General features: G+C 42.0%; 1 protein-coding gene across 2 annotated transcripts in view; it reads left to right on the top strand.

Annotated features, from left to right (window-relative positions):
- Positions 1–637: 637 nt before the first annotated feature.
- Positions 638–12665, top strand: part of LOC106585571 (beta-centractin) — a 21293-nt gene continuing 9265 nt past the window's right edge. Inside the window, exons 1-6 of one of the 2 annotated variants that reach the window (XM_045706853.1) lie at positions 638–807; positions 3417–3481; positions 4723–4798; positions 4982–5107; positions 5353–5477; positions 5688–5904. In XM_045706853.1, coding sequence (XP_045562809.1) covers positions 649–807; positions 3417–3481; positions 4723–4798; positions 4982–5107; positions 5353–5477; positions 5688–5904 — 768 coding nt within the window. In that variant the 5' untranslated portion in view covers positions 638–648. The remainder of the gene's footprint in view (positions 808–3416; positions 3482–4722; positions 4799–4981; positions 5108–5352; positions 5478–5687; positions 5905–12665) is intronic. The other variant, XM_014171943.2, reaches the window with a different exon arrangement.

The raw sequence follows: 12665 nt of genomic DNA, 5'->3' as shown, positions 1-12665 counted from the left end.
TTCTAAATACTCTCCTCTAAATTCTCAAAGTAGGCTTATATTGTTGGACAACATAATGGCCTGAATGATACATCTGCAAGTCAGAAAAGTGAAACATCCCGTTTGTAGTCTTGCTTATGTTGTAAGAAGAAAGAATGGCACTCTACAGTAACTGTGGGAAGACACTATCCTAATTGTAAAGTCCCACATTCCACGTTATTTCAGTGCCATCTGGTGGTGCTGCAGCCTAATCGAAACATAGATTTTTGCAGATTCTTTTCAATTTGTATAGAGATATCAGATAAAATAAAATCAAAATGTTATTGTGTCAGTCATAACTGGTAATTGCATGATTTGAACATATTTACATTTTGAGTTAGGCCTAACTAATCTATTGACATAAATTCTAGTAACATGATGTACAAAGAGCTGACCTTCCTTTAATATTTTGAAGTGTAAAATAATTAGAACGTCTGGTCACAGTCTATCTAAAATAAGTTACTCAGACCAAAATGTTTTTCAACGTTTTGCAACGTTGTGGTCGTACGTTCCGTTGTAGTGTCAACGTCAACGTTTCACTTCCAATGGCTTGCGATTGGCTTGTGGGGCTGTACGTCAACTTCGACTGTACGTTGATTAGCTGTTATAGTTGAGAAGCTCTATACGCACATGTTCTTTCTTCAGCGTTGCGCTTTTCCACCGTTGAACACCAACAGACGAAATTACGTTCTAGCTAGGAAAACAGGATTCATAAAAGAGTGGATAGCTCGTTGTATCACTATGGAGTCCTACGATATAATAGCAAATCAGCCTGTGGTGATTGATAATGTAAGTGGTTAACGTTAGTTAGCTCGCAAACATAATTTGTAAATATAGCTAGCTGATGTTAGTAAAAAATAAATGCATCACTCGCTAACGTTAGTCTGCGGTTCAATGTGGTCGATGTCTTGTTTATACCCGTTAACTAGCTAGCTAACACTAGGTTGCTAGCAAGCTGTTTAACGTAGACTAGCTAACGTTACATTGACATTTTAGTAATTTAGCAGACGCTCTTATCAAATGGCTAACTATATTATCCGTGCTCTTAATCCAGAACGATGTAGCCACCAGGCCAGGTGGGTTTTAGTGGATGGGTGGGACAACCACATATTTCAGTCATATAGCTACTGTAGTACTATAATTTAGTTAAGTAGCTACATTTACCTCAACTTGCTAGCTAACGTTAGTATCAGCAAAGTCAGTGTTAGTAGGGGAAAAACGGTTATCTTTTGCAAACAATTTCATTTGCTAGTTACAAAAATATAAACGTAACATGCAACAATTTCAAAGATTTTACTGACGTAGTTCATATAAGGAAATCAGTCAATTGAAATAAATTCATTAGACCCTAATCTATGGATTTCACATGACTTGGAATACAGATGGCATCTGTTAGTCACAGATACCATAAACAAACAAACAAAGTAGGGGAGTGGATTAGAATACCTGTCAGTATCTGGTGTGACCACGTTTGCCTAAGCGACACATCTCCTTCGCAGAGTTGATCTGGCTTGATTGTGGCCTATGGAATGTTGTTCCACTCCTATTCAATGGCTGAATGAAGTGTCTGGATATTGGCGAGAACTGGAGCAAGCTGTTGTACATATCGATCCAGAGCATGCCAAACTTGCTCAATGGGTGACATGTTTGGTGAGTATGCAGGCCATGGAGGAACTGGGACATTTTCAGTTTCCAGCAATTGTGTACAGATCCTTGCGACATGGGGCCAAGCATTATCAGGCTGAAACATGAGGTAATGGCGGCAGATGAATGGCACAACAATGGGCCTCAGGATCTCGTCACGGTATTGCTGTCGAGAAAATGCAATCGTGTTCGTTGTCCGTAGCTTATGTCTGCCCATACATAAACCCAATGCCACCATGGGGCACTCTCTAAACAACGTTGACATCAGCAAACCGCTCACCCACACGACGCCATACACTGCCATCTGCCCGGTACAGTTGAAACCACAATTCATCCGCGAAGAGCACACTTCTCCAGCGTGGCAGTCGAAGGTGAGCTTTTGCCCACCGAAGTCGGTCACAACGCCGAACTGCATTCAGGTCAAGACTCTTGTGAGGATGATGATCTTCCCTTAGGTTGTGCAATTCTAAGGTTGTGCAAACCCACAGTTTCATCAGCTGTCCGGGCGGCTGGTCTCAGATGATCCCGCAGTTTAAGAAGCTGGATGTGGAGCCCCTGGGCTGGCGTGGTTACACATGTTTGTGAGGCCGGTTGGACGTACTGAAAAATTCTCTAAAACGACGTTAGAGGAAGCTTGTGGTAGAGAAATTCTCTGGCAACAGCTCTGGTGGACATTCCTGCAGTCAGCATGCCAATTGCATCCTCACTCAAAACTTGAAACATTTGTAACATTGTGTTGTGTCACTACTCTACATTTTAGTGGCCTTTTATTGTCCCCAGCACAAGGTGCACCTACATATGTAATGATCATTCTGTTTAATCAGCTTCTTGATATGCCACATGTCAGGTGGATGAATTATCTTGGCGAATTAGAAATTCTCACCGACAGGGATGTAAACAAATTTGTTGCAATTTTTTTAGCAAAATTAGTTTTTTGTGCATATGGAACATTTCTGGGGTCTTTTATTTCAGCTCATGAAACATGGGACCAACAATTGTTGCATTTATTTTTGTTCTGTGTAGATGAGGTAAATTAGCTAAAGCCAGAGAGAGAAATATTTGCTGACGCCTCAGACTAGTTTTGTTCATCAGTCAGTCAGTAATTTAGTCTCGCTAGCTAGCTAGCTAAAATCTACCATAGCAGTTGGGAATGTGGGTGGTAACCAAGCTAACCTATAACTAACAGTTAGCTAATGGACGATTGCATCCCCGACCCATCCTCATCCCTATGCTGACTAGCGAAAGCTCACAGTCTAAAACATTAGCTATTATCTTGCTTGTCAGGGTGAGCTATCTAGCTATCTAGCCAGCTATAATTAAGACGTGAGCAATGAATGAAAGGACATGAATGAGGAAATTAGTTAATCTTCGGTGGATAATTAGCTCATCTAGGTTAGATTATTATCAGTTTCCGCTTCAGGCTACTTGAAATCAGCATTATTGGGAAATTAAAGAAAGCGTAATTTACTTATGCATCATTGTGTTACTGACCGTAGTAAAGCATTAGAGTACAATAATTGTGATGAACAACAAGGAAAATTATATTTTTTACTTCTGCTATTGGGGTCTGATACAGTAGTTTATAGGATGCCTGCATGTTGGTGTTTTCCCCTCGGCACTGTCTCATGACATCACTATACAAACAAGATGAACAGATGGTGTCAGAGCCACCCTCAGCCTCTATAATAAATTAGTTAATTTATGTAGCTAGCTTGCAAGGGGCCACATTTGGATTTTCTTACTTTCTCTTTCAGGGCTCTGGTGTTGTTAAAGCTGGTTTTGCAGGAGACCAGATCCCCAAATACTGCTTTCCAAACTAGTAAGATCACACACATTCAGCCATCTCAACGCTATAATATTAAATACCTACAGTGCCTTCAGAAAGTATTCACATCCTTGACTTTTTCCACATTTTGTTACAGCCTGAATTTGAAATTGATTAAATGTAGATTTCTTTGTCATGGGCTTACATACAATAAATTCACCCTAATGTCAAAGTGGAATTATGTTTTTAGACATTTTTACAAATTAATTTTAAAATGAAAAGCTGAAATGTTAAGTCAATAAGTATTCAATCCCTTTGTTATGGCAAGCCTAAGTAAGTTCAGGAGTAAAATTGTTTTAGCAAGTTCCATAATACACAAAGTTGCATGGACTCTGTGTGCAATAATAGTGTTTAACATGATTTTTGAATGACTACCTCATCTCTGTACCACACATACAATTAACTGTAAGGTCTCTCAGTCGAGTAGTGAATTTCAAACACAGATTCAACCGCAAAGACCAGGGAGGTTTCCCTGTGCCTCGCAAAGAAGGCCACCTATTGGTAAAATTGAAATAAAACAGACGTTGAATGTCTTTGAGCATGGTGAAGTTATAAATTACACTTTGGATGGTGTATCAGTACACCCAGTCACCTACAAAGATACAGGCGTCCTTCCTAACTCAGTTGCCAGAGATCTCACCATGAGGCCAATGGTGACTTTTTAAAACAGTTTCATAGCTGTGGTAGGAGAACTGAAGATGGCTCAACAACATTGTAATTAGTCCACAAAACTAACCTAATTGGAAAAGAAGGAAGCCTGTACAGAATAAAAATAGTTAAAAACATGCATCCTGTTTGCAACGAGGCACTAAAGTATTACTGCAAAGAATGTGGCAGTGTGTTATGTTTGGGGCAAATCCAATACAACATTTTCAAGCATAGTGGTGGCTGTGTCATATTATGGTTATGCTTGTAATCGTTAAGGACTGGGGAGTTTTTCACGATAAATTAACGGAATGCCAAAATCCTAGAGGAAAACCTGGTTGTCTGCTTTCCACCAGACACTAGGAGATGAATTCACAGTACAGCAGCACAATAACCTCAAACACAAGGCCACATCCCCACTGGAGTTGCTTACCAAGAAGACAGTGAATTAAATCTGTTTGAAAATCTATGTCAAGACTTGAGAATAAGTCAATGGCTATTCATATTTTCTCAAGGCCCTGTAATGTATTTTACTGAAATACTTTTATTTAATCAAAGCATGTAATATAATCCATGTCTTTACCTTTTAGTGTGGGTCGTCCAAAGCATGTTCGGGTGATGGCAGGTGCGCTGGAGGGAGATCTCTTCATTGGCCCAAAAGCAGAGGTATGTACAGTGGTTTACTAAGACCGATGGCCATGGCCCTATTGTGTAACTCATAATGTAGGCTAATGGGCTTCATGGTGTATGCTTATATTTAGGCCATTATGACACTGAAGCGGTATTTTTAAACAATAATATAGTTATGGCCATTATTCCCAACACCTGTTGATCTCCATGTGGTTGTAGGAACACAGGGGACTCCTGTCTGTGCGGTACCCTATGGAGCATGGTATTGTGAAGGACTGGAATGACATGGAGCGCATCTGGCAATATGTGTACTCTAAGGAGCAACTACAGACCTTCTCTGAAGAGGTATTTTTCTCTGGTTTCTGTGACACACATTCTGGGTACTTTTAATTAGATCATGAGACGTTGTAAGTAAGCGTTTCACTGTATGGTCTACACCTGTTGTATTTGGCGCATGTGACAAATAACATTTGATTTTAGATGTTTTTTTTCTCTCAGGGTTTCTTGAAAGGTGAATATGAATGTGGGGTTTTGTTTTTAACTGTTTAACTGCATTAACTTTCTTTTCCATCTCTCCTAATGTTCTTTAGCATCCTGTGCTTTTAACAGAGGCCCCTTTAAACCCAAGTAAAAACCGTGAGCGTGCAGCAGAGGTGTTCTTTGAGACCTTTAATGTACCAGCGCTCTTCATCTCCATGCAGGCAGTATTAAGCTTGTAAGTTTGTCTGTCCTCTGTAGCCAGCTATCTTGTCTCTTGTTTGCCAGGGTAATGTTGGACATACCAGAACAGTACAAAATTTATTCTCCAGAGGAGGAAAATCCATGCTAATATGGCATGGATAATGCATTAGTAACTGTAGAGATATGAAAATGATGTAATAATCATTAGGATGAACAGTTTTGAATATCTCTTTGGATATTGCAGATATGCCACAGGGCGGACAACAGGAGTGGTGCTGGATGCTGGTGATGGGGTAACCCATGCTGTGCCCATCTATGAAGGCTTTGCCATCCCTCACTCTATCATGCGGGTGGACATTGCTGGGCGGGATGTCTCACGCTACCTACGCCTGCTACTGCGCAAGGAAGGCTATGACTTCCACACTTCAGCTGAGTTTGAGGTTGTGCGGACTATCAAAGAGGTATGGATGGGGAGATTGTGTTACGCTTTTGATGGGGTCAAATGGGACAATTCTAGTCAAATAGTTTTAATCTTCTGGGGCTGTCAAAGTTAATGTGTTAATAACGCTTGACATGTTTATCGGCGTACATTTTTTTTTATTCCATTCATCGCCAGTCCATTTCTTCACCACGCTAAACCTTTTAAGTGCACCTGTTTCCACACAGATCTTTTTAAGCGGAACAAGGCTACAGCAAAGATGGTACAGTCGATGCTTGCGCCTTTATGTCGCTATGTCTCTAACCAAAATCATGTGAAAGTTATTCCCAATATTACCGCCGCTATTTTTTTTATTTCTGCCACGGATTCGTGTGCATATCATGGGCCGTTTTAAACTACTCCTGAGCTGCTATTTTTTTGGTTTGATAACAAACATTGTTTAGCTAGCTAGTCATGTTACCTTGCTAGCTAGCAACCTGATTACTTGACCAATGCACATATGTGGATGGCACAGGAAGAACTGAAGAGGAATAGGCTACTCAAAAAGATGCTTCAAAGGTAGGCTGCATATGCAAGAGTTGTGTGAGAGAAAGAGGGCTGAATCTCAAACCGAACACTTGGCCCTTGACCCCTTTATCGAGAACCACTTGCTGTTGTGTTCGATAGTCAACACTCGAGTCTGCAAGTGTTTTGGCCAAAATGAGCATGGAGACAATGTGCACTCGACGTCCCAACTGCCACTTGTCAATATTTAAAATCTATTTCCAAGCATCGTCTCCCACGACCTGTCTTGTAGTATGACTCACTTGCTATGAAACACGGACCTGGGGCAAACAGACACTCCCTCCTGTTCACCCATGTCTGCGTGGCCACGCTCGTCTCCTACTCAATGATCAACTCGACGACACAACAGTGGTAGGCCTGATTACCAACAATGACGGTGGAGTTGTGCCAGGAAATAACCTCTCCCTCAACGTCAGTGAAACGAAGGAGCTGATTGTGGACGACAGGAAACAGCAGAGAGGGCACACCCCCATCCACATTGCAGCCCAGTCAATGGAGAAGGTCAAAAGCTTCAAGTTTCTCGGCGTGCACACAACCTCAAATGGTCCCTTGAGATCAGCACCTTTTCAATCTCAGGAGGCTGAAGAAATTTGGCCTGACCTTCAAGACCCTCAAACTTCTATAGCTGCACCATTGAGGGCATCCTGTCGGGCTGTATCACGGCCTGGTACTGCAATTGCACCGTCCTCAACCACAGGGCTCTCCAGAGGGTGGTGTAGTCAGCCCAACTCATCACTGGGGGCACACTGCCTGCCCTTCAGGACATCTACAGCTCCCGGTGTCACAGGAAGATCAAGGACCTCACCCACCTAAGCAACGGCCCGCTACCATCTAGACCAGGGTTCCCTAACTGCCGGCTGAATTTGGCCCTCGGGTGGTTTTATTTGGACCCCCAAGTTTTCTGAGCAAAATATGTATACTATATACACCACCGGTCAAACGTTTTAGTACACCTACTCATTCCAGGGTTTTTCTTTATTTTTACTATTTTCTACATTGTAGAATAATAGTCAAGACATCAAAACTATGAAATAACACATATGGAATCATGTAGTAACCAAAAAAGTGTTAAACAAATCAAAATATATTTAAGATTGTTCCAATAGCCACCCTTTGCCTTGATGACAGCTTTGCACACTCTTGGCATTCTCTCAACCAGCTTCATGAGGTAATCACCTGGAATGCATTTCAATTAACAGGTGTGCCTTGTTAAAAGTGAAATAGTGGAATTTCTTTCCTTAATGCGTTTGAGCCAATCAGTTGTGTTGTGACAAGGTAGGGGTGGTATACAGAAGATAGCGCTATTTGGTAAAAGACCAAGTCCATATTATGGCAAGAACACCTCAAATAACCAAAGAGAAATGACAGTCCATTACATTAAGACATGAAGGTCAGTCAATATGGAAAATTTCAAGAACATTGAAAGTTTCTTCAAGTGCAGTCGCAAAAACCATCAAGCGCTATGATGAAACTGGCTCTCATGAGGACCGCCACATGAATGGAAGGCCTAGAGTTACTTCTGCTGCAGAGGATAAGTTCATTAGTTACCAGCCTCAGAAATTGCAGCTCAAATAAATGCTTCACAAAGTTCAAGTAACAGACACATCTCAACATCAACTGTTCAGAGGAGACTACGTGAATCAGGTCTTCATGGTCGAAATTCTGCAAAGAAACCACTACTACTAAAGGACACTAATAAGAAGAGACTTACTTGGGCCAAGAAACATGAGCAATGAGCATTAGACCGGTGGAAATCTGTCCTTTTGGTCTGAATCCAAATTTGTGATTTTTGGTTCAAACCGCCATGTATTTGTGAGATGCAGAGTAGGCGAACGGATGATTTCTGCATGTGTGGTTTCCACCGTGAAGCATGGAAGAGGATGTGTGATGGTGTGGGGGTGCTTTTGCTGGTGACACTGTCTGTGATTTATTTAGAATTCAAGGCACACTTAACCAGCATGGCTACCACAGCATTCACCATCCCATCTGGTTTGGGCTTAGTGGGACTATCATTTGTTTTTCCACAGGACAATGACCCGACACACCTCCAGGCTGTGTAAGGGCTATTTGACCAAGGAGAGTGATGGAGTGCTGCATCAGATGACCTGGCCTCCAATCACCTGACCTTAACCCAATTGAGATGGTTTGGGATGAGTTGGACCGCATAGTGAAGGAAAAGCAGCCAACAAGTGATCAGCATATGTTGAAACTCCTTCAAGACTGTTGGAAAAGCATTCCAGGTGAAGCTGGTTGAGAGAATGCCAAGAGTGTGCAAAGCTGTCTTCAAGGCAAAGGGTGGCTACTTTTTAGAATCTAAAATATATTTTGATATGTTTTTTTGGTTACTACATGATTCCATATGTGTTTTGATGACTTCACTATTATCCTACAATGTAGAAAATAGTAAAAATAAAGAAACCCTTGAATACTTAGTTGTATCCCAACTTTTGACTGGTACTGTACATGTAGGTAGAGGTAAAGAGACTATGCATAGATAATAAACAGAGTAGCAGCTGTAAAAATGAGGGGGGGGGTCAATACAAATAATCCGGGTAGCCATTTGATTTGCTGTTCAGGAGTCTTATGGCTTGGGGGTAGAAGCTGTTAAGAAGCCTTTTGGACCTAGACTTTGCTTCGGTACCGCCTGTCGTGCGGTAGCAGAGAAGGATAGTCTATGACTTGGGTGGCTGGAGTCTTTTTGGCAATTTTTGGGGGCCTTTCTGACACCGCCTGGTATATAGGTTCTGGATAGCAGGAAGCTTGGCCCCAGTGATGTACAAGGACGTACGCACTACCCTCTGTAGTTCCTTGTGGTCGGAAGCTGAGCAGTTATCATACCAGGCGGTGAGGCAACCATTCAGGATGCCCTCAATGGTGCAGCTGAAAACCTTTTTGAGGATCTAATCTCCTGACGGGAAATAGGTGTTGTCGTGCCCTCTTCATGACTGTCTTGGTATGTTTGGACCATGATAGTTCATTGGTGATGTGGACTCCAAGGAACTTGAAGCTCTCAACCTGTTCAACTAAGGCCCCGTCGATGAGGATGAGGGCGTGCTCTGCCCTCCTTTTCCTGTAGTCCACGATCATCTCCTTTGTCTTGATCACGTTGAGGGAGAGGTTGTTTTCCTGACACCACACTGCCAGGTCTGACTTCCTCCCTATAGGCTGTCTCATCGTTATCGGTGATCAGGCCTACCACTGTTGTGTCATCGGCAAACTTAATGATGGTGTTGGAGTTGTGCTTGGCCAAGCAGTTATAGGTGAACTGAGAGTACAGGAGGGGACTGAGCAAGCACCCCTGAGGCCCCTGTGTCGAGGATCAGTGTGGCGGATGTGTTGTTACCTACCCTTACCACCTGGGTGCGACCTGTCAGGAATTCCAGGATCCAGTTGCAGAGGGAGATGCTTATTCCCAGGGTCCCTAGCTTAGTGATGAGCTTTGAGGACACTACGGTGTTGAACGCTAAGCTGTAGTCAATTAATAGCATTCTCATGTAGGTGTTCCTTTTGTCCAGGTGGGAAAGGGCAGTGTGGAGTGCAATAGAGATTGCATCATCTCAGGATCTGTTGTGGCGGTATGCAAATTGGAGAGGGTCTAGGGTTTCTGGGATAATGGTGTTGTGAGCCATGACAAGCCTTTCAAAGCACTTCATGGCTACAGACGTGAGTGCTACGTGTCGGTAGTCATTTAGGCAAGTTACCTTAGTGTTCTTGGGCACAGGGTCTATGGTGGTCTGCTTGAAAATTTTTGGTGTTAGACTTGGATAGAGAGAGGTTGAAAATGTCAGTGAAGACACTTGCCCAGCGCATGCTCGGAGTACACATCCTGGTAATCCGTCTGGCCATGCGGCCTTGTGGATGTCGACCTGTTTTAAAGGTCTTACTCACGTTGGCTACGGAGAGCATGATCACACTGTCGTCTGGAAAATCTGGTGCTCGCATGCGTGGTTTTGTGTTACTTGCCTCGACGCGAGCATAGAAATAATTTAGCTCGTGTCACTGGGCAGCTCACGGCTGTGCTTTCCTTTGTAGTCCGTAATAGTTTGCAAGCCCTGCCACATCCGACAAGCGTCTGAGCCGGTGTAGTACGATTCAATCTTAGTCCTGTATTGATGCTTTGCCTGTTTTGATGGTTCGTCAGAGGGCGTAGCAGGATTTCTTATAAACGTCCGGGTTAGAGTCCCTCTCCTTGAAAGCGGCAGCTCTACCCTTTAGCTCAGTGCAGATGTTGCCTGTGATCAATTGCTTCTGGTTGGGGTATGTTCGTATGGTCACTGACGATGTCATCGATGCACTTATTGATGTGGTGTACTCCTCAATGCCATCTGAAGAATGCACAAGGTGCGCCTTTGTAATGATCATGCTGTTTACTCAGCTTGTTGATATGCCACACCTGTCAGGTGGATGGATTGTCTTGGCAAAAGAGAAATTCTCACTAACAGAGAAGTTAACATTTGTTCACAATATTTTTGAGAAATAAGCTTTTTGTGTGTTCAATTTATTGGATCATATTTCAGATCATGGGACCAACACTTTCCATGTTCCACTTATATATTTTTGTTCTGTGTATATTTATATTCCTGACTCTAACATTTCTTTATTTTTTTGGTTGTTTTGTATTGCTAGGTACAAAACAATTACTGTACTTTTGGAGCTAGAAACACAAGTATTTCGCTGCACCTGTTATAACATCTGTGTATGTGACCAATAAACTTGATTTTATTTGATAGCGAATGCCTGAAGTTTTAACAGTTCTTAAAGGTGTGTGAGGCGGTCGGTGCAGTTGAAGATGAGGGAGGACAATAAATTATTTTTTCTCGTAACCATGGCCTTATTTCTATTACAGCATATTGGATGATTGCCATTCATATTCCATTTACCCAGTTCAATTGAACATTTATAGGTTTAGGCTACTACATGATACTGTCATTTTTCCTATACACATCATGAGGTTGCTACAACCTAGCCTATGAATGAAAGTTTACAACTTAATTGCACACAGGTCGAGAGAAATTTGAGGTGACACATGGACAGACGGTGACACATTCAATACCGCCTTCTACACTCTTGCCTGCATCTAGCTGATCTAGGGTGTAATGATTAGTCCAACATTTGCAAACGAGTTTCTATTGGACAAATCCATTTATGTTTATCCTGGTTTCGTTTCGTTTGCTTCTGTTGAAAAAAGTTTTACAACAGAATCGGCGGAACACCCCTGATCACACGTAAACACAGTTCACTTTCATAGCTGCCACGTTGTATTCCTTCTCGCATCTATGCACTCTCCTCCTCTCACCTTTTCCCTTTGCTTGTGAACTTCAATGCACAACACATCAGCTGTATGTGACCAGGCAAAAAAAAACTTTACAAGTCAAACCATATCATAACCGCTACACATGCCTAAATATTAGCGAAAGTAAAATCATAGTCAACATAGATAATATAAGTAACGTGTTAGTAAACCCGCTACAATCATGCAGTTACATTAGTGTACAGTCAGTATGCAGTTCAATAAGCAGTTTAACAGTTGCACCAGCAGGCCCCGATGGCAATAAATTAGTAAAACCAAAAGCTTACCTTGACTTGGAGGAGTTCCAGTGTTGTGTTGTGTAGTCATAGCCAGCTAGCTAACATAGCATCACTCTTTTTGAGCTGGGTGTTTTAGTAGGGTAAACCAGCTAGCTAGCTGCATTTGCTAAGTAAGTGAAAGTGAAAAAAAAATGTACGAAACAGCTCTCTTCTCACTCTCTTTTGCTTTATTTTTGAATAAATTAATTTGTTCAAAACTGTTCAGCTATTGCCTATCTCTCTTTGAGTCAACTACTCACCACATTTTATGTTCTGCAGTGCTAGCTAGCTGCTGCTTATGCTTTCAGTACTTTCATTGGGTGGACAACATGTCAGTTTATGCTGCAAGAGCTCTGATAGGTTGGAGGACGTTCTTCCGGAAGTTGTCATTATTACTGTGTAAGTCTATGGAAGGTGGTGAGAACCATGAGCCTCCTGTGTTTTGTATTGAAGTCCATGTACCCAGAGGAGGATGGAAGCTAGCTGTCCTTTGGCTACACGATGGTGCTACCCTACAGAGTGCTGTTGAGGCTACTGTAGACATTCATTGCAAAACAGTAAGCTTAAATCAATTAATTGGTAGCGTGAATATATGTATTATAGTTTTATCTAAAAAGGATAACTTTTTTTAATGTTTTACCATTTAAATTG

Source organism: Salmo salar, chromosome ssa24 (genome assembly GCF_905237065.1).
Source record: "Salmo salar chromosome ssa24, Ssal_v3.1, whole genome shotgun sequence".
NCBI classification, from domain to species: Eukaryota; Metazoa; Chordata; class Actinopteri; order Salmoniformes; family Salmonidae; genus Salmo; species Salmo salar.
The sequence above is the reverse complement of the archived record's forward strand: the minus strand, read 5'-3'. Positions and strand labels throughout refer to the sequence as shown.